Genomic DNA, 22394 nt, shown 5'->3' with positions numbered 1-22394 from the left:
CCATGCTCCCTGTTTAGTGAATTCTTAGAAGCTCATTTTCTGGTGTTATTTTGTATGTATCATTTTAGTCACTTTATGTTCTTTGATGTGTTTGTCTGTTTTCCATGTCTGGTATTGTCCCTGGATTACATACTTTTGATTTCCGCCAGAATCTTAGTTCCCGTGATTGCTCTTTCAAATATGGCGACATCATAGATGACTTCTTAGTCTATAGATCCACATTCTTGTCTAACCCATCGTCGTTTTAAAGACCACTATAGATATAGTATTGCTATTTACAACAGATTCAAAGCTCTCAGGGACGGATTAAATTGGCTCGTGAGACTTCTATATGGTTGAATTACTTCTGTCTTTATAAGAAGATTTTACAAAATATAATGACTCACCACACACATAATATATACAATAAAGTTTGAGTGTGGTAAATATCTGATGTGATATAAAGACAACTGATTTTTTTAAATAATCCCAACAAAACGAAATTAAATATAAGATGTACGCATGCAAATAGAAACATTTCACATAACATGTAACTAACTGAGGACTTTCTATATATTGAAAATTTCAATGTTCTATAACTATACTAACATTCTTACAACTTGAGTATTTAATTGCACTTTCATGTGTACTGAAGGGAAACCAACTGATCTACTTTCACCAAATTTGAAATATAGCTTTTGGAATTATTAAGGACGTCACGGTATAATGAAAGCACAGAAAGAACAAAAAGGGATGTAAAAATACTGCCAAAGTATGCAAGAATACTGGCATACAAGTTAATCAGCCACCGACTGGTCCTAAAGGGACATATACAATACAAATAAAGATAACTATGAGCAGACTATATGAAGTACAATGACAATATCAAAGGTTTTCGTACACAGGCAAAATTATTTCACATAATTTTCACACACATTTCACGTGGTTTTCACCTGAACTGATCAAATAAATTTTGTGTCAGAGTTCACGTGAAATTCGTGTGAATCGAGCCTTCACGTGCAATTCATGTTAAATGAATTTCACATGAAAATCATGTCAATTTCATGTGAAAAATATCTGCCCGTGTAAATGATATCAAACTCAAAAACAATACAAGTGATCTAGAATGGTAGATCCAGATATAATTCAGGAAAAAGACCAGACTTGGCAAACAGACAAACACAACAAAGAACATAACATAACCAGAAATAATACGCACATAGCAACAAAAAGGAAAGGGCATCTTGGACTCCGCTAAAAACCGGAAACATAAACCAGGCTCATCGGTAGGGTAATATTCTCTGCTTTCAAAGAAACACACGCCGAGCTGCTCATATAAAGTCAAGTCCGGGGTAGATAAAAGAGAAAAGGAGATTATTAAAGGCGACATTGAATCGTATTACTTATAGTAGGGTTATTAGTCAATAAATCTACCTGTATTAATGTTATACTAAATGTGTAATATACATATATCTACACAAGATTAACACTACACATCTGCTGTACACATATTGTTGTAGACAATTACAATATTGCCGTTTATTCCCTGAATATATTATTCTCTGTGGTTTATTTCATCTACGTACCGCAGAAGAAAAGTAACAACACATTTGATAGTACTGATATTAATTCAAAACAAGCATGCATTACATAGAGATATGTGACACGTCTATAGGGTTATATATTACTCAAACTCAAGCAGATGTGTAAAGGTTTGAAACAATTAATAAGCCTTTCAGAAGATGGGTATACAAAATGATCATTAAGATAATACGAATAAATACAAGTGAAAAAATAACTTAACGCGTTGTATCTCGCCCTTGCCAAAAAGTCAAAGGGTCAAAAGGTAGAAGGGGAGATAAAGGCCCAATCATTTTCTTTTTGTACAACCGAAAATTGATCAATTAGTATAGAAAGATTTAATTCTGAATTTAGAGATTTGAATCCATTACAACTGAGAAAACAGAAAGACTTCCGAAAATCCTTCCATTAAAAGGATACAATATTGCTTGAATATTGTGAATATTTTTGTTAAGTTTGGAGGAGCAATGGATATTACCAATATCATTACATTATCATCTAAATAGAAAGGCAACATCTATGTCCTCAAATGTAGTGTAACAGTCCACCAACATTTCCCTTAAATTGCACATTCCATGCACAGCATTTTGTACCATTTTCTCATTTTCTTTCCAAAAAAGATTGACTTCTCTGCCATTCTTGGTAACAACTGATCCAGGAAAAACTTTGTCAATGTGTTTATTTACATGGAAAAAGTCTGGTAAGTTCTTTTCTCTGACACATTTATCTAGGTAGGATATCTGATACCCAAGTGCATCTTTTACTCCGTCCACTGTTTTCGTCTGTTCCATTATGGTTAATCGGAGGACACAGTAGTATTCTATAGTTTTCAGGTGATATCAACTAACCGATTGCCCAAGTGGAATTTGGGACTTTTTGAAGCCACAATCACCGCTTTCAAAATACGATTTGCCGTCATTATATATTGACGTTCAGGAATATTTTGACAAATGTCGGCCATGTACCGTTTATGTGAACGCATATCGTTCCCCCCAAACCAAGGTACGTTCGTTTTCTTTTATTTGATCACGATTATGATTGTCATATTTGAATAATCCAAATATTTCAAGATTAACAGTTCTGTCCTTCGCTCCAATGATGGCCTCTGGGATGTATATTTCTTCGGTGTTCTCTAGAAGCGCAGGAACAACGTCAAAGTCTGTTACAAATCCTTCGTTGATAGTCCGTATATTTATTGCCGGAAGGTTGTTTCTCTTTTCGATTTGTATTTGAAGAAAATTACTCACAGCTTTGTCAACAATTTGGATCCATACCCATTCAGGGAAATTCTTTGTGTGAATGTAAGTTGTTCCATGATCATTCGTAATAAATACATCCTTATCAGTCAGCCAGTTTAGGGAACTTCTTTTTGATTTGGTCATTGCGAATCTTTACTATTTGACAAGATAATTCTTGGACCACTTCACCATTGGGGTTTTTTAAATCACTTCTTTGGAATTCCAGCCACAGAATTCTAAACGGATGTAGAATATCGTACTCGTTCGGGACAGTTATTTTCAACATTTGTCTTTCACAAACCCTCCATGTGTTTATTCAATCTCTCCATTGTATTTTTCCATCTCTTCCGTAATGTTTGCTCCTAGTCTCTCAAGGAACCCCTCGGTCGCTCTGGTGTATTTTTCCCATTCATCATCAGGTATACGATAATCAGGAACTTGTTTTAATATTTTCTTCCGGAGATTATCTTCACCTGGAGCAAAGACGTGAATTGGCTTTAGCCAGTCATTTGGAAGTGCCATTGCCATGGTGTTCTCTGAAAGGAAGTAGAACATATAATTAAAACTAAGGTAAATCAGGTTTATATTTTTAAATCTCAATGATAAAAGGGTCTTTTTTATTCATTTTAAGCTAACATTCTTAAAATAATTGTATTTCTTATCAAGAAAGGTTTATGGAAATATATGATATTCCTATATGAATTTTTATCTTTACCATATTGGTATACCTTTAATCAAAGACATTAATTAAAATGAGGAAACCTAATAATGAATGCAATTATATCTCCTTCAGTTTTCTAACAAGAGGTTCCCAGGAGCCTGAATCGCTCACCTGGTTGAATTTTGCCTTTCAAGGGCAATGAATTTAACAAGAATTTGTCCATCATGACTTATCATAAGGATTATTTCCGCGATTGAAAGTTTCTTTCTATCTATTATAGTTTCAAGATTTTGGCTGAAAACTGTAAAAATACAAAACAAAAATAAAAACGTCATTTTTCCCCTTTCAAGGGTAATAACTCTTACAACAAGTCGTCTGACAACTTTTATCCCTGGGGACTTTTGTAGTTCTAATGATAAGGTTCATTTCAGCTATTGAAAAGAATGGGCTAAACCTAACCGTTTTGGAGATATATGCAAAAAAAACTACTGTCTGACCCCTATGTTCTATTTTTAGTAACAGCAGCCATGTTTATTGGCGGATCAAAAATTCCCACATCAGTTCTCTGCAAGATACCCCAAAGGAACATTCATACCTAGTTTAGTTCAAATTGGTCAAGTAGTGTCAGAGGAGAACCGTTTTGAAAAATTGTTAAAGACGACGACGGCTCACATGGCCTCCGGAGCTGCAAGTACCGCAATGGTCCTGACTTGGTACAGGCACTTCAGACGAAATGGTTGGTTAAATCTAGGTATTACAGCGCGTTTTGAAAACAGTGTAACCAATACTTTATGATATACTTGAACAAATAACAGATTATGTGCCAAACGAACGACTTACCAAACTAAGTTGGACAAATAACGTTTAAGTTTTATGTCATTTTACGATAACATCAAATTACCAAAACACCCTTAATAGTGTCACTTCTTTGTTACCTAATATGATGCGCTTGGATATCAGATTAGCTATTTCGAGAAATGTTTGCGCGACAAGAATTTGCCAGACTTTTTTCATAGTAAAAAACATATTGATCAAGTTTTCCCTGATTCAGTTGTCACACAAGGTCATGGCCATTAATCTGCTTTCAGTGATTTTTCGAAAAACAAATGACGTAATTTTCTAAAGCGCACAGCACATCTGTTCACAACATAACTATTTATTCCTGAATATATACTTTTGTGGTAAGTTATTTTATTTTGTAAAAAGATTTTTAAATACTATAAACCTTTAATTTTCTAGCATTTAATTGCATAGTATTTTGTCACATGAACAAGCGTCCTATTCTTTTGTAGTCAGCAATATGGATAAAAAATACTGTACATAGTTCAAAGTATCTAGAAAAGCAGAGGACCTTTAATCTACCAGTGCACTTGGTCCATGCTCCCATTTCTAAGTGGAGTCCAAGTTATTCATTTACTTCTATTACTTTGCACGTTTTATTTTAGTTACTTTATGTACTTTGTTGTGTATGCCTGTCTTCCTGTCTAGTCGTTGTCCCTTGATTACGGCGGCTTGATTTCCGCTAGAATATTGGTTCCCTTCATTAATTGTCTCTGTCTTGTATTTATCTCTTCAATATATATTTGTTTTTATAATTCCTCTCGATATTGTGGTTCTGTGATTACTCTTGACATTTACTATATTCTAGTTTCTAATGGTTGACTCTGTATTTAGTTTGGTATAATTCATTAAGCCCTGCCATTGTGAAAGTATTTGACTTTGTAAATACTTGTTTTACATGGCTTTAGTTTCATTTACAAATGTCGATCTCTTTTTTTTTCAGAAGAAAATCAGGCATAATGATACTTTTATTTTATGGTCCTGCAGAATTCGCCATTTTTTGAGCTTGTAAAAATCACTGGCGGATGCAAGCGTGGACATTATGAAATTACAAATTTTGTAGAATGTTTTTTATGTTGAATCTTTGAAAAAAGCTCAGAAGTTTTTAATATATTGTTCAATGCATAATGAAACAAATTCATTATTAAGCATTACTTTATCAACGTCACTGAATAAAAACCATATATTCTATATAGATAGTATCCTCTCTTTTTCTTGCATATATCTGAATATTCCACTCTCAATACCTTATATTGTGTCCTTTTATGGAACCTGATAAATTCACAGTTTGATATCATTTATCAAACACTTTATAATGTCATTGTACTTCATATAATTGATAGTCTGCTCATAACTAATTTGTTTGTATTGTATATGCCCCTTAAGGGACCAAAGTTGGTTTATAAACTTGTATTCTTGTGTCATTGTATACTTTGGCAGTATTTTTATATCCTATGTTTTCTTTCTTGCTTTTCTTATGTCGTCCTTAATAATTCTGAAAGCCATATTTCAAATTCTGTGAAAGTAGATTGGTGGGTTTCCCTTCAGTAGACACAAAAGTGTAATTAAATACTCAATTTTCAATATATAGAAAATCCTCATTAGCTGCATGCTATTTGAAATGTTTCAATTTTCATGCGTGCATCATATGTTACTTTCGTTATGTTGGAGATTATCTATTAAATAATATCACATCACGTATTGAGCACACTCAAACTTTAGTGGATATATTATTTGTATGGCTAGTCGTTATATTTTGTAAAATCTTTTATAAAGAAAGACGTAATAAGACCACATAAAAGTATCAATATGTCGCTGAGATCTTTAAATCTGTGGGTAATAGCCATATTGTATTTATAGTGGTTTGTAAATCAATGATAGATAAGACAAAGATAGTAGACCTATAGGAGACAAAGATACTGAACATATAGCCTAAATGCCTTCTGGTGTCGCCATATTTGAAAACAAGCAACATTCGATGGTGACTGTCGTTACATGACCAGCTTATCAAGATTTGTGTCCTAGAACGGTAATGACACGCTTATTTCTGTATGCTTCTCGTTATTTTAGGGAGTTTACTTTTAACGAATGTCTGCTTACAGTTGTCTCATAAAAAAAGTCGATATTTTGAAACTATTTGTAAAAACAGTTAATTAGTTCATTCTTGAATAATCGATAACTTGTATATGCAGTTGGATTGATTTTGACTTTTTATGTAAGTGCACAGTCCGAGTGAAGAATAGTGGTTCTAAAATAAGAAATTGTAGGTATAATAAAGCATCTAGACTTTGTCTAGTGTTTTACAAAACACTTAAATGGAACTTTCTTTTTATAGATATGACCGAAATAGGTTTGTTTCTGTCTTCTAACTCATTCCAAAGTTCGTTTGTGCATAAAACTTGATATCCTTATTGTTTAAAGTAGATTGACAGACTACTATACAAGACCAAAACAGTTAACGTATACGATGAAGGTATGTTTCGTTCTTATGTTTTTAACTAACTATGATATACTGTTTTCAGTCGACAGGCCGAACTGTTTAGCAAAGTGCAATTTAATATTTATGTTAAGATCGTAAGGAAACCTAATAGAAATGATAACAAGCACGTAGAAAATATATTTTTATATATAGCATACAGCTGTTATGACAATGTCATTCGTCTGTTACAAAGTCCAAAATTAACTCGATAAACAGCGATGTCTTTGATGTTTGATATTTGTTTATTTTAAGAACAATCGAATCAAAATCCTAAATGCTATTTATAAATAGAAAATCCTCAGTAAGCTGCGTGATATTTGAAATATTTTTAACGTTTATACGTACATCTTGTATTTACTTTCGATTTGTTGGAAATTTCTGTAAAAACTGCAGTTGACTTAACAACGCATATAGTTTTCTGTATACATTCTTTCTGTGGTAAGTCGTAATATTTGGTAAGTTCTTTTTATATAGAAAAAGAGATGATAATTCAAGCATTTAATATTATCAACCAATAAATTCGTAAGAGTATATTCATATTATACCAATATTGGTAATATACCGAACTGCGATTCGTGTGATTTTTTTTCAGAGATTGTTACTTTGGCGTATCATCATCTTCTGCTGGCAACATATGCTATATTATTATGAATACCTTTTTTGAATGCAGACATTTGTGATTTTTTTGTATGATGTATAATCATATATGATGTAAATATCAATTTAGGTACAGGCATGATGAGATATTTAACTGATGCTCTTCATTTATTGCTTTTTGTGTATGGTTTATCATTGACTAACATTTCCTATTACATACATAAGTAGGATTTTTATGTGTTTTACTACATTTGACTAAGTCAAAATTAAAAATGTATACATATTTTTGTATCACAGTATTATATAAAAAATCATTTGGTGATTAGTAGCCTACTTCACGTGGTTCATTCAACTTATGTCAACGTTAGAGTTAATTAGGAATATAAAGGCAGAGAATGTGTTGACATTCCTTATATTTTGTGTCAGCAATTTCTCATTAAATGGAATAGTTATATAAACAAAATCTAATTAAGTTTCACCTTCACCTATGATTTCAAAGTTACAATAAAACAATCTCATTGAAATTCAGGACAAGTGCGACAAAAATGTAAAAGCCCTTTTTAGCATTTAGATTATTTTGCTGCACTTTAAGTAAATTTCATGCTGGAAGAATTACCAATGTTGATAAAAGGGCATACTTTATCTTTAAAAAGGTATAATTTTTCTACACATTTCGGTAAAAAGATACAGTCAATTTCTTCTCTTTTCAGCTAAAAAAAAATTGATAAATTTTTATTAGAAATTTAGATATCAAATGCATGAAGGAAGGATATTATTGTCTGGTGACTCTCAAGAGAGATAAATCCGAATTAAGAAATATATATTTTAAACTTGTAAGTTCAATTGCTTCCATACTGCAAGGTAAACAGGTAGACTTCGATGAAATTGTATAGAAAGATAATGTAATAAATGTGGATGTTCATGGATGAAGTATCAGTGCAAAGGAAAACTACTGAACTTAATAGGGTAGTATTTTTCGGGCCATCGGAAAGTTTGCCAAGATATTTCTAGTTTTTTTAAATACTTAAAGAAGATATAGATGCATTCAATATTAGGTTTTCTCAAGTAATGTCCTTGATTAAAGGTATACCACTATAGTAAAGATAAAAAAATCATGTAAGAAGGGATGGTTAATATCATATATTTCCATAAACTATTCCTGGTTAGAAATACAATTAGGATCTTAAAGCACATTAGCTTAAAATGAATCAAAAATCCATTTTGTCAGTGAGATTTAAAAATGTAAACCTGATTTAGCTCAGTTTTATATATATGTTCTACTTCCTTTCAGGTAACACCATGGCAATGGCACTTCCAAACGAGTGGCTAAAACCAATTCACGTCTTTGCTCCAGGTGAGGATTATCTCCGGAAGAAAATATTAAAACAAGTTCCTGATTATCGTATACCTGATGACAAATGGGAAGAACACACGAGAGCGACCGATGGGTTCCTTGACAGACTAGGAGCAAAAATTACGGACGAGGTGAAAAAATACAGTGGAGAAATTGAATTAACACATGGAGGGTTTGTGAAACAAGCCAGTTCAAGACAAGGGTTGAAAATTAGTGCCCCGAATGAGTACGATATCCTACTTCCGTTTAGAATACAAGGGCTGGGTTTAAGCGATTTCCAAAGAAGTGATCTGAAAGACCCCAATGGTAAAGTGGTCCCAGACTTATCTTGTCTTATAGTACAGATTCGCAATGACCAAATCAAAAAGAAATTCCCTAAACTGGCTGATAAGGGTGTATTTTTTACGAATGATCATGGAACAACTTACATTCACACAAAGAACTTCCTTGAAAGGGTATGGATCCAAATTGTTGACAAAGCTGTTAGTAATTTGAAAAAAGATTTGCCTCAAATGAAAATCGATAGGAGAAACAACCCTCCGGCAATAAATATACAAACAATCGACGAAGGAAATGTAACAGACTTTGACGTTGTTCCTGCGCTTCTAGAGAACACCGAAGAAATAAACATCCCAGCGGCCATTACTGGAAAGAAGGACAGAAATCTCAATCTTGAAATATTTGGATTATTGAAGTATGACAATCATAATCGTGATCGCATAAAAGAAAACGAACGTACCTTGGTTTGGCGGAACGATACGAGTTCACATGAACGGTACATGGCCGACCTTTGTCGAAGTATTCCTGAACGTCAATACATCATGACGGCAAATCGCATTTTGAAAGCGGTGATAATGGCTTTAGAAAAGTCCCAAATTCCACTTGGGCAATTGATTAGTTCATATCACCTGAAAACTATAGCATACCACTGCGTCCTCCGATTAACCATGATGAGACACACGAAAACAGTGGACGGAGTAAAAGATGCACTTGGGTATCAAATATCCTACCTTGACAAATGCGTCAGAGAAAAGAACTTACCAGACTTTTTCTATGGGAATAAACACATTGACAAAGTATTTCCTGGATCAGTTGTTACTAAGAATGGCAGAGAGGTCAATCTTTTCTGGAAAGAAAATGAGCACATGGTAGAAAATGCTGTCCATGGAATGTGTAAGTTAAGGAAAATGTTGGTGGACTGTTATACAACATTTGAGGAAAAAGATGTTGCTTTCCTGTTTAAATGACAAAAGTTATTTATCATCGATTGTTTCTAACCACATTAACATTTCAATCATATACTGCAATGTGTGAACTTCTTTGCAAACGCTAGTTATGTTTTCTTAAGGAACCAAATCGATATACGTTGTGAAAGTTAATAATACATATAGATGATAGATAAATAATTACCTGACCACTTATCGAACCACGAAGTGTGTATATATATATATGGCTAACTTGAATTTTGATCACCAAGGCATACAACTGATATGCGGGTATGAGATCTTCTTAAAATTGCAATTGCGCTCCATTGCGTGTTTAGTTTATTTTAAATAATTCTATCTTTGATACAAAAATACGTTTTTGACTGAACTTGATTGGATGAAATTCATATATAATAACATCTTGATTTCTGGTACAATCAAAATTTATTTAAAAAAAAAAACATAGATCTTTATCAACGTTCTAACTCAATTTCTAAAGGAAAATTTAAAAATTTAATGTCATCCTACATATATACGCTATTGTATTCGCAATAACCGCCAGATTTCTGTTCCTTCCATTTTTAGAAAATTTTCCAACTAAGCACTCAAGTTGATAGTAGCTTTTTTATAAAATGTTCTTGCAATTGATTTTATTTTGACAATAAAATAATTTTAAGACAGAGTTTTCTATAGATACATTCGTGGCATATTTGGTAACAAATTTGCAGTTTGCAAATGATTTGAATAATATGACAATTATAGGCAACATCAAAATCTGACCAAAAGCTAGTAACAGATATATAGAACATTTGAATTATACTGTTTATAACACTACTTGCCAAAGGTTAGTAACAGATATATAGAACAGTTGAATTATACTGTTAATAACACTACTTGAGTTATATACCTTTTCCTTTTAATACAGAAAGAGTAAAAATGATCATACAGGTATATTAGAATAACAAAGTACTAAGAAATATCAGTATATTAAAAGTCTTTTTTACGTGTCCAATTTTTACAAAAACATGTAAGTTTTACATTCTGGGAGTGGCATAATGCATTCGTAAAGATTTCTAAATCAATATGAAGGCACTGTATAAATATATTATTAATCAGAAGGAATATGTTGATAATATTATTAATTGTTGTAATTGTGTGATGTATAATTTGATAATAAATGGCCTTTATACAAACTTGTGTCGGCTACAATGATGATTACAATGTAAATGTTCTACTTGTGATTACATATGTATATTGACATCTCACAGTAAGCCAACAAGTATAAGCTAGTAAATATAACTAAATACTTGTAATCAAATATTAAGGTCAACCATTACTCTTTTGGTGAATTTGGGCTCAATTGTGTGCTCCTTTACTCTCTGGCCTATTCCATCACTCTTATGAGGCTGATTTTATAGCTGATCTGATCAGAAAGAACGAATATCGTTTGGCTAGATCCTTCAATCTCAGTTTCCGCTATATGAATGACGTATTATCTTTGAACAATCCTAATTTCGGGGATTTGATACATCGCATCTACCCAAAAGAACTTGAGATAAAGGATACTACAGACACTGTGAAGTCAGCCTCATATCTTGACCTACACTTAGAAATTGATGGTAAAGGAAAACTATTGACCAAACTTTACGATAAACGTGATGACTTTTCATTCAGAATTGTCAACTTTCCTTTCATCTGTGGCAACATCCCTTCGGCTCCTGCGTATGGAGTGTTCATATCACAACTCACACGTTATGCCAGAGCTTTCCGAAACTACGCAGACTTTTGGTATCACGTTAGATTAACAAATAGGCTTCTGGAACATGGTTATGTTGTTACAAGATTGAAGTCATCACTACAGAAGTTTTATGGTCGTCATCATGAACTCGTGGATCGTTATGGTGTATCCATCACCACCATGAAAACTGATTTATTCAACGGGTCATAGTTTTCCTTTCCTCGTTTGTCTACCCCGGACTTGACTTTTTATGAGCAACTCGGCGGGTGTTTCTAGAAAAGCAGAGGACGCTTATCCTACCGGTGCACGTGGTCCATGCTCCCAGTTTTTAGTGGAGTTCGAGTTGCTCGTTTACTTTTGTTACTTTGTATGTATGATTTTAGTTACTTTATGTTCTTAGTTGTGTATGTCTGTTTTCCATGTCTGGGTCTGGTCTTTGTCCCTGGATTACATTCTTTTCATTAACGCGATGATTACTCTTTCAACCACTATTTTGCATGTGAAAATAGACAAGCCTGTACATTTTGTGTAAAGCACGAAAAGATTTAATAAAGCTATTTCTGATTTTGCTGTGCACATTTTGTTAATTCTGCAAAAGTGTCAAACTCGACTAAGTTAAAAAATATTTTATGGTGATCTCCACATATTAAAGGCGAGTCCTTTTCAAATTGACATGCTGGTCAATAGAAGTAGAATTCCATATGGCACCCCACCTAAAATTGATGATACGTGTCTTAATCATGTTAATGGCTAAAGTAAAATTAAGAATATAAAATATTTGACCTTCTTTATTTATTTACTTTTCATCATAAACTTTACAAATACCCTCTATGAATGATTCTAACGGGCATGTCTTGTCCAAGTGTAGAAATTTTGTAGGATTGCTAGTCACCATTTGTAGTTTATCATAATGTATCACCATTTTGATTGGACAAATTTTACAGGAGGCCTTTCAAATTTCTCAGGCAGCAGCGGGGGACATATAGCATCAAGTTGTTTGTTAAGTTAGGTAATAGGGAAAGAATGGGGTATACAGTGAGGAAACTGGAACTGAAAGACAGGGAACTTCTACCCAATCCTTTCTACATTGTCATAATAATGCATAATAAAGTGTCTGTGAATATCAGGTTACTGTTAGTTCACAGTGTAATATTTTAGAAGTCTTTCTAATATTAATGTAACTTGTTAATTGTGCCATGTTTTGAGATCATTTCTATGGTGTAAACTGTAAAAAGTGTTCCTTGTTGGGTGTCAGTGTTTCAGGTTTCATAAAATACAATGCACTTTAAATGATTAGTATGAGCCTTATGTTGAAAAGGGTATATGTATTTATACCAGTTTATGTCCCTGATTTACATGTATATTGCAAATTTTATTTACTGACTAAGGAGAATTACTGGAAAAGATGACTAGTCACAGATATAGAAGATCTAAAGACTGTTAAATATTGTGGAAATAAATGTACTGGCCCTGAAAAAGGTGAAAATAAATATTCTGGGCAACACTTTCCAGTAAATAAATTTTCTGACCTTAGTCCAGACACTTTATGTAGCGGAAATAAATAATATTGCCCCAATGTGGTTGAAAATAAATTTTCTGCCAGCTTTCAAAAAAACAATATTCTAAGCTCGCAAAATTTGCGACAAAAAATTAAATGGTCGTCTTTAGCTAAATGCAGTAAATATGTATAAGTGACTTTTTCCGATGAAATCTAATCAAAACTTAGAGAATTATAGTTTCAACATACGTTGTGTGTAATCGCCTTGTATCGTTCAACCATACATCGTCAGAGACGCCATCCGTACAGTTATGAAAGAACTGTGATTTTCGAATAGGTAAGATCATCTTATGTACAAATTATATGAGGTGCATTTCTTCTTAGGTGATCAATGAAGGCTTAGAAGTCACAGATGTACTCGATGAATGGTTCGTTTGTAGAGGGCATTGGGTTCACAACCCTACGTTTCAAGTATATTAACCCCAGCCGATTCAGAGAAATTGAACATCGAATATTTATCAATCATAACCTTCAGCATCCTCAGGTGGCTGTCCTATTCAATCAAATGGAACCATAAGTTAACGAAATGTGATAGCTAGTACTCATCGAGACAAATATTTGTCCCCTTAATAAACAGAACAAGACAAGCCTAGTAAACCACAAGTAATTCTATTCATGAAGATACAAAATAGACATATATGAAAATAATATGAAATACTGTCATAGAAAGTAAACATTATTACCCTCTCCAGTCGATCATATACAAGAAAAAATATGCTGTCACATGACTATACCACCAATTTGAGCCAATCATATACAAGTTACCGTGATCACATGACTACAATAAAACTTTAGTCATCAAATACCAGAAAAAAAACATTGTAATATTGCATTAGGACTAACTGTAAATGTATGTACCAGTTGTTAATTGCTTTCTATTTATACCAATGTATATTAAACGTGTTAAACTATTTTATTTTAGTAACAGAATGAAATTTTATCGAAGTGCAGGGGTTAAAACATTTTCTTGAATGTAAAAATCTCTAACTTCATAGATTGAGGATTGTTGTATTTCATTCAAACATTTGTATTCAATAGAAATCAAGAATCAAAGCTTTAAATGCAGTGAAAATGACCAGCCCATATATTGAAGATAATGAGTTGACAGTTTCATAGCAGTTTACAAATTCTCAAAAATTTAACTTGCAGAACTACTGTGATTTTGTTAGAATTGTCCGACTATAATAAATGAACTAGAAAAGGGATATGTTATATTTATACCGAAGTTGATCCTGAAAATAAATATAATTTAATTTGATTGTTTATTTTTCATCTGGGTTTCAATCTCAAAAACAATCCTTAAATTAAATGGCTTATTATGGTACTATACCAACAACACATTTTTTGTAATTCATTCATGCCCATCATGGAAACTGGTGAAAACACTTGATTTCATTACATTTTGCTTTGCAGGAGAATTTGGCCACATGCTTTAAATATTCCAATCATAAAAGCGTATTGTACCAGATAACTAATGAACTATTGAAAAAATATTTAACAGTTCTTAGATCTTCTATATCTGTGACTAGTCATCTTTTCCAGTAATTCTCCTTAGTAAATAAAATTTGCAATATACATGTAAATCAGGGACAGAAACTGGTATAAATACACATACCTTTTTCAACATAAGGCAAAACTAATTGATCATACTAATCATTTAGTTTAAACACTGGCATCCAAAAAGTGACAAATTTTACAGTATACACCATAAAAATGATCTCAAAACCTGGTGCAATGAACAAGTTACATTAATATTAGAAAGACTTCTAACATATTACACTGTGAACTAACAGTAACCTGATATTCACAGACACTTAATTTTGCATTATTATGACAATGTAGAAAGGATGGGGCAGAAGTTCCCTGTTCTTCACTTCCAAATTGTATACCGCCATTCTTTCCCCCATTACTTAACTTAACAAACAACTTGATGCTATATGTCCCCTGCTGCTGCGTGAGAAATTTTAAAGGCAAAAATCACATAACTCCTCTAAAATTTGTCAAATCAAAATGGTGATAATTTATGATGAACTACAAATGGTGACTAACAACCCTACAAAATTTCAACAAAATCCATCAAACAGTTCCATCCACAAGTGTGACTAGACAGACAGACGAGCAAACCCTGGTATTTCTATGTCCCGTTCCGCGTAGTGGAAGGAGACAATAAAGCAAACTAGAGAAAGTAATGCCCCTGCACTCGAAATGGACATAACTGTTTAGCCAAAACATATAAAGTGGGGCTACCCTAGAAACATGTGTGTGTCTGACACATGAAAGATTTATGTGAGGCAATGAATAAGCAACTTTTCACTGAGCTGCCAAGCTGCTAAGTATATTTTCTACCAATCCTCCATAGACATATACATGTTCAAGAAAAAGAACAAATATGGTTTCACCATGCTGATGTGGGATAAATATTAAGAAAATTCCACAAGTTCCTGCAAGTGTTTTCAAACAACATATTGGAATTAAAAAAATATAAAGGTTCCCACTATGGAAATATACACTTAGCTAAAGTTTCATTTTAATGTGTGCAAGCATTTTTAAGTTATTATGCAAATACTTGAATCCCCCTTTTTGTTATGAACATATTTTAAAAATAAAAAAAAATCATTTTAATTAATGTAAGCATTTTTGAGTTATTGTGCAAAGAATTGGAAAACACCTCCTTTTTGTATAAATTTCAGTAACTCAAATAATGATAATTTGGAATTTTTCAACATCAAAAAAATAAAGGGCTCTTCCCATTATAAATAAATAAACTTCATCAAAGTTTCATTTCACCATATGGCAGGTTATATTTGTGGGTGTTAAATTTTGTGATTTTGAGGCAAAAAAGTATGCCAAAAATTTGGCATTTCTTCTTTTAGTGGATTGTAAGTAATACATTTAGTACATATGCCCAAAGTAAAGTTTTGCAGAATTTATTTTTGAGTTCAAGACCGGCCACTGAAACACACCAAAATTAGCACCCCAACCTGCTATAATGTAATTGGTGCAACCGTTTTTGAGTTATCATGCAAATACTTGCAAGATGGATAAAACAATAGCACCCTCTGATTTTGAAATGCAGAGACATGAAAAATTAAATATTTCACATATTTTAACCTGGTTCATACTATTCACCATCCAATCAGTATGGTAATAGTTTTATTGCCTAACATCACTAATTTAAGGATTTGATATCATTCTCAGTTTTCTGAAGTGTACATATAAATACTTTGTGCAAAATGCCCATTGAAATACATTCACAAATATTTTTTTTTAAATACACTTTTCTGACATCATTAAAGCACCCACAATAGATTTAGTACAATATATAAATATTGTGCAAATATACAATTCAACAAACATAAAATTAAAAATAACAACATAACTGCAACAACAACTCCTTAATTTAACCAAACCATTCAAAACTGAGCTATTAGGACACTTTCTTTGCCATAATAGCTCCTTTCCAATAGGTTTAAATTAGCATACAAGGATTTTAGCTTAGTATCTAAATACATGTATAAATAATAATAAAAAAAACAGAAATATTTACAGCATTACACACACTTAAATAATACAAAAGTAAAAAAAAAAAAACATAAATACTTGATGTAACTTACAGCTGCAATATTAATTCAACTAACAACAGAAAGATCCCTCTTTTATTGAAAGTGCAACATCTACACAAGAAAATTTCAACACATTTTTCTCATGTACCTTTAAAGTATTAAATTTTGCTGAGAAACTAATTTTCATGATTTTTGAAATAGACAAATAACTGTGAAATGTTTTTTTTTTTTACACTATTAATTTTCAGAACCCTACAAATTGATACTGTCAACATATTGATTAGAAAGACATGTGAAAGTTGGTACATTTACAATGTTTTTTTACATCTTTAGAAATCATCTTTAGTAGAAGACTTGTTAACGACATACGTTTTTCATATGTAGGTCCAAAACAAAATATAACAAATGTGTAAAAAAACAGGTGTTGTAATTTTCACTGTGTCTCTACACAGACAAAATTTCAAGAATAGTTTGAATTTCCTCTGACTCTGCAACCCTTCTTATTTTTTTTTTTGGATATTGATATTTATGAAAAAGAGATGGGTTGCTGGGCCAGAGAAAATTCAAAATATCTATGAAAAAACAGTTTGTAGCACCAGAAAATATTGAGCTGTACAAATAATGTAATCATGTTCTATTTTGAACTTAAACAATGATTATGTATCAACTTTGTAAATCTTGTGACATGATTGTGTTAGAAATTATAATACAATGATAATATTTTTGGTATAACAATTATCAAAATAATTCATTATCTGTTAAATATCAAAATTAAAATATTGTAAGCTTGTGCTATCACAACATTACTTACAGTGAACAAAATAAAACTACCATAAAACTGAGTATCTCTGCTTGCAACAGGTAAAACTCTTGGGTAGAATTACTTCCCTTTGCAGTTGAATAACAATTTGATTCCCACATTTCATATCTTGAATGGTTCAGGAGGAGTTTCTTAAACACAGTGGTTGGTCAGACAGACAGACAGATATACACCAATGGTGATTCAACACCCAGTAATGTTTGACATTGGGCAGAATGAAAAAAAAAAATTAACAACAAGTAAGATGAACAAATCACTCACAGAAATAAAAATTCTTTCTTTTTTCAAAGGCAGTGCAAACATATTATAACTATACAAAATAAATTATCCCCAGAGTTATATACTCTACGATATAAATATAAACACAATAAATACCAATACAAATAAAGACAACTTATGTTTTAAAAGTTATAATGTATTTATTATCCCTCAAGTTAAATAAAATGTATAAATACCCTAAAAATAGTACTAAATGAACTCATACACAGATGAATGGAGCAATTATCATTGAAAAAAAAAATCTCTTTTGATCATATAAAATGCACCAAACTTAAAAAATCTATGTTCCTTACATTATAATAATTATCAATATTGTGTAGTCATTTTAACAAATATGGCACAAGATCAGGCAAGATACCAATATAAATATTTCTTTTCAATAACAAGGATTTCAAATTACAATGTGACCTTTCAGGTCCTAAATTAATTAAGCAACAAAAAAAAAAACAATGGCTTCAAAGAGATTGGCAAGAAGTATTCACCTGAAAGTATTCAATGGCAATTTAAAGCTGCTTTATCTATTCAAGTGCATCTCTGCCTTAAAACTAGACAGAAACTTATAATAAGTGATTTATGCACATCTTAATATTTTGATTGAAAAAGTGACAGTTGCCCACTGAATGTATTAACACTTCAAGTTTTGTTCATCCTAGTACAAAAAAGTATGGGAAAATTTCCCACCAAAAGTTTGACACTATAACCAGTCAAAAAAATATATAGCATAGGAAGAAATGTTTTTAGGACATAACAAATATAACAATGATCTTGAGATAAATCACCCCTGCCTGGATTTTAGAGAGAACCATACTTAACAACTATTAAGTCATGATTTTACAACATGACATTTTGTTGTTGGCCTGTTCCAGAGCTTACTTAAAGAGTAATCAAGGGAACCAAGGTTATAGCGGTAATCAAAAGAATGTAATCCAGGGATAAAGACCAGACATGGAAAACAGACATACACAACAAAGAACATAAAGTAACTAAAATCATACATACAAAGTAACAAAAGTAAATGAGCAACTCGGACTCAACTAAAAACTGGGAGCATGGACCAGGTGCACCGGTAGGGTAAGTGTCCTCTGCTTTTCTAGAAACACCCGCTGAGTTGCTCATAAAAAAGTTTGTTTATTCTCATTAAAGACCTTTAGTGATCTCTGTAAGTATTTAATATTTTTATAGGGGTTATACAATGATGCATTTGTTGTGTTTCACCGTATCTATTCCCTTTTCTATAGTCACTTTGAAAGTAGATAAAATATGAAATGAATAATAAAGACTAGTATATAATTGATCCTCCCTCCCCCCCACCTCCTAAAAAAATTAGAACTGAAATATTCCAGCATTGTAGGAACTATGGAATGTCACTTTCATACCACAGTGACACAAAGTGAATTGCAATACGGTAACATGAAATCAAAATAATAAATATTTCACAAAAATACATTCATAAATGTAGGATCTGCATAGCCAGTTAAACTATCCCTCACTTTGAATAATAAATAAAAAACAAACCAGATCGATCCAAAATCACCCTCATTTAAAACATTAAATAGACAACACACCATGTGAAATACAAACAGGTAACAAAATCAGACAAAATATAACAAAGTTTCGTAACAATGCTTTCCATTCAGAAGGAACAGCATAGCGAGTCAATACTCCAGTAATTTTTGATATTTCATGACTAATACAGATGAATATAAAAGATGTAATGATGACATTCAGGACAGGATAACTTGGTATAAGGACCAGAACTCCGTGGGTGTCAGCTGCTAACCAGATATGGTACTGGGATATAAACAGCTATAAAGAAACAACAGTTACACTATGCAAAATTTGAAATATGAGAAATAAGAAATTATATTCAAATTCAATACATCAACTTCTTGGTCTAAAATCCATCTGAACAGTTTAATTTAAATATGGTCTGCATTTTTTTACTGACTGAGTAGTCAGTATTTTTAATTTTTACTTCTTTAGCCTTTACAGCAGATCAAGATAGGAATCAGGTGAGAGCTCTCTAAAAAATGGAAATCATGGGTTGAGAATGTAAGAAAACCAGAGAAAATGAACACACTGAGGTAGAAAAAGCATATAAAGACACCATTCATTTATCTAATAAGGCAATGAATAACCATAAGAAATTGCCCTAAATAACTTTTGTCTGGCTCTCCTCAGAAAGTTATACCAACTTTAAATTTAAATTTTGGATCTACCCCTGAGAACAATAGATACTGGTAAAGGCAAAAGAAGGAAAATTTGGGTGCTGTTTTTGGGTTGAAAGAGTAACAAAGGGAATCAAGATTCTAGCGAAAATCAAAAGAATGTAATCCAGAGACAAAGACCAGATATGAAAAACAGACACACACAACAAAGAACTAAAATAATACATACAAAGTTACAAAAGTAAATGAGCAACTCAGACTCCACTAAAAACTGGGAGCATTAACCAGGTGCACTGGTTGGATAAGCATCCTCTGCTTTTCTAGAAATATCCGTCAAGTTGCTCATGAAAAGTCAAATTCAGGGTAGACAAACGAGGAAAGGAAAACTATGACCTATTGAACTGATCGGTTCTCAATGCAGATGGATACACTGTAACAATCGACAAGTTCATAATTATGACCAAAAAATTTCTGCTGTGATGACTTCAATCTTGTAGCAACATAACCTTGTTCCAAAAGCCTAATTGTAAGAATTCTAGCGAGGTACAAAAAGTCTGTGTAGTTACCACAAGCTCTCCTCGTGAATTCATGATAATACAGTTCTACTCTAGTCATAAAGAAAAATATACATCTACTCACCTCTAATGAAATTTTACCAAACCAAGCAAAAAATGAACTGTATCTTGTCCTCAGCCAACCTGGTACATTGCGTATCAAAATAAAGGATAAAATCTGAAATAAATAAAATGGTAAAGTCCACATTTGAAAAAGTGGAAGAAAATCAAGTCCTGTAAGACTATGGGAAGGCATACGTATTATCAAGATTCAATGTACAACTCAAAATCATTTCTACATGCAGACTAATTGAAAATCATTCTGGGGTCACTGAACCAAATCCCTCATTTTGAAAATTTGTCCTCTTTTCTCCTACGTGGGTAATTAAAGAAATAAAAATTTTCCACTGGACCAAATGAATATCACCAGACAGGTAGGTCAGGCACTCCTGTATATTTCGATTGGTCTGCTATAAGTCATTCATAATTAAATTGAGAGCCTTCTCTATGTAATAGAATATGGAAGTACGCTTATTGAATGTTTAATGACCAAAAAAAAAAAAGTAGGGCTTCGTGAAGCCCAGCCCCATATGACTGCAGCATGTAGAATTCTGTCCACTTCGGGTAAGTGTGGACACAGTATTAGTTTTTGACACATTTACAGTTTATAATGGACAAAACACCTGGTATGGACACAATAAAGAATAAAATTTGAAATTCAAGTAATTTTTTTTTAAATTGGAACAAAAATAAAAAAGTTGATTTTTTTGGGCATTACCCTCTTTGTCTCCATATTACTTGAAAACCATAAGAGATATCTGAAATCTGATCGCAGTTTACCACCTTGGTTTATGGATATGACATAAATACAACCCTCTTATTTTGACTACTGTCCCCTTTTTTCACAGTACTGTCTACAGATATACTTACAGGAACTACAGTTAGATAGGAATGGATGTAATTACACTCCACTTTATTTTTACACACAAATGTAAACATAGCGTAACTCTGAAACAAAATAGAAAATATGATTATCTGTGATAAGGGCTATTCCATAAAAAGTGAGACGGAAAGTCCATAATATTTAGGGGTACCACCAACACAAATTATGATGCAATACATTTGTATTATTAAGAAAACTCAAATTCCCCCCCCCCTAAATAAAAAATCGACTGTGTTCAGCCCCTGAAGACATTTGTTTACTGGAATAGCCCTTACTTGTTAGTCTTAAATGATTTCTCAAAATTCATTTGAGAAAAAATTATTTTTAGAATAGTGGTCTGATGGGTCAAAATGCGTTTATCTAATATAATAAATATCAGGTCACAGGTTTGGTCACATCATCTACTAAATTGAATGTGCATTAAGAGAGAGAATCTTCTTTTCTTGAATTACTCCGTGTTTGAAGAGTTAATTAGTATACCGAGGATGACAATTCCTGTCCTGTGAATGGCCTGGATTTTCTCAGATTAAACAATTGCCCTAAGTTTGTTTTTGGTGAGCTTGTTAATGAACACATTGTTGTTTTCATCACTTGTTTAATGATATTAAGTAGCTGTCTTTGTAAGAAACATGCAAAATCTGAAAAATGTGATACACCCTCAAAAAAGGCTACATATTTTTATTTTTATAATTAAGTTGTTTTATGGGTCTATACGATGAAATGTGTAATTATTCATTCCGATCTGCCTGCTCTTAGAAGATAATCAACACTGAAAATCCAGTAGATTCTATTGTATTTGAGCTTCAATTACAGAGTTATCTCCCTTAATTTTGAAAT

At 32.3% G+C, this 22394-nt stretch overlaps 2 protein-coding genes and 1 pseudogene across 11 annotated transcripts in view; 1 reads left to right on the top strand and 2 right to left on the bottom strand.

Annotated features, from left to right (window-relative positions):
- Positions 1-1604: 1604 nt before the first annotated feature.
- Positions 1605-3362, bottom strand: LOC148599254 (uncharacterized; annotated as a pseudogene).
- A 1153-nt stretch (positions 3363-4515) lies between these two features.
- On the top strand, positions 4516-11127 carry LOC148599253 (uncharacterized). 8 transcript variants are annotated; one of them, XM_088559199.1, is made up of 4 exons: positions 4546-4640; positions 6160-6328; positions 6724-6772; positions 8667-11127. In XM_088559199.1, exon 4 carries the CDS (start codon positions 8675-8677, stop codon positions 9974-9976), a length of 1302 nt encoding a protein of 433 aa, XP_088415325.1. In that variant the 5' UTR covers positions 4546-4640; positions 6160-6328; positions 6724-6772; positions 8667-8674; the 3' UTR covers positions 9977-11127. The 8 variants fall into 8 exon arrangements, with proteins under 8 accessions (XP_088415329.1, XP_088415324.1, XP_088415325.1 ...); XM_088559201.1 differs by having other exon boundaries at positions 6721-6772; XM_088559203.1 differs by lacking the exon at positions 6160-6328 and having other exon boundaries at positions 4516-4640.
- Positions 11128-12442: 1315 nt separating this feature from the next.
- Positions 12443-22394, bottom strand: part of LOC148599252 (N-acetylneuraminate (7)9-O-acetyltransferase-like) — a 42253-nt gene continuing 32301 nt past the window's right edge. For all 3 annotated transcript variants that reach the window (XM_088559195.1, XM_088559196.1, XM_088559197.1), the window contains 3 exons: positions 21545-21622; positions 20700-20792; positions 12443-19698 (listed from right to left, as the gene is read on the bottom strand). In XM_088559195.1, the coding sequence (XP_088415321.1) occupies positions 19441-19698; positions 20700-20792; positions 21545-21622 (429 nt within the window). In that variant the 3' untranslated portion in view covers positions 12443-19440. The remainder of the gene's footprint in view (positions 19699-20699; positions 20793-21544; positions 21623-22394) is intronic.

The sequence above is a fragment of the Perna viridis genome, chromosome 13 (genome assembly GCF_037379345.1).
Source record: "Perna viridis isolate PV_CMFRI_1.1 ecotype Kerala chromosome 13, ASM3737934v1, whole genome shotgun sequence".
Taxonomy (NCBI): domain Eukaryota; kingdom Metazoa; phylum Mollusca; class Bivalvia; order Mytilida; family Mytilidae; genus Perna; species Perna viridis.
Note: the sequence above shows the minus strand (reverse complement) of the source record. Positions and strands in the feature narration are given on the sequence as shown.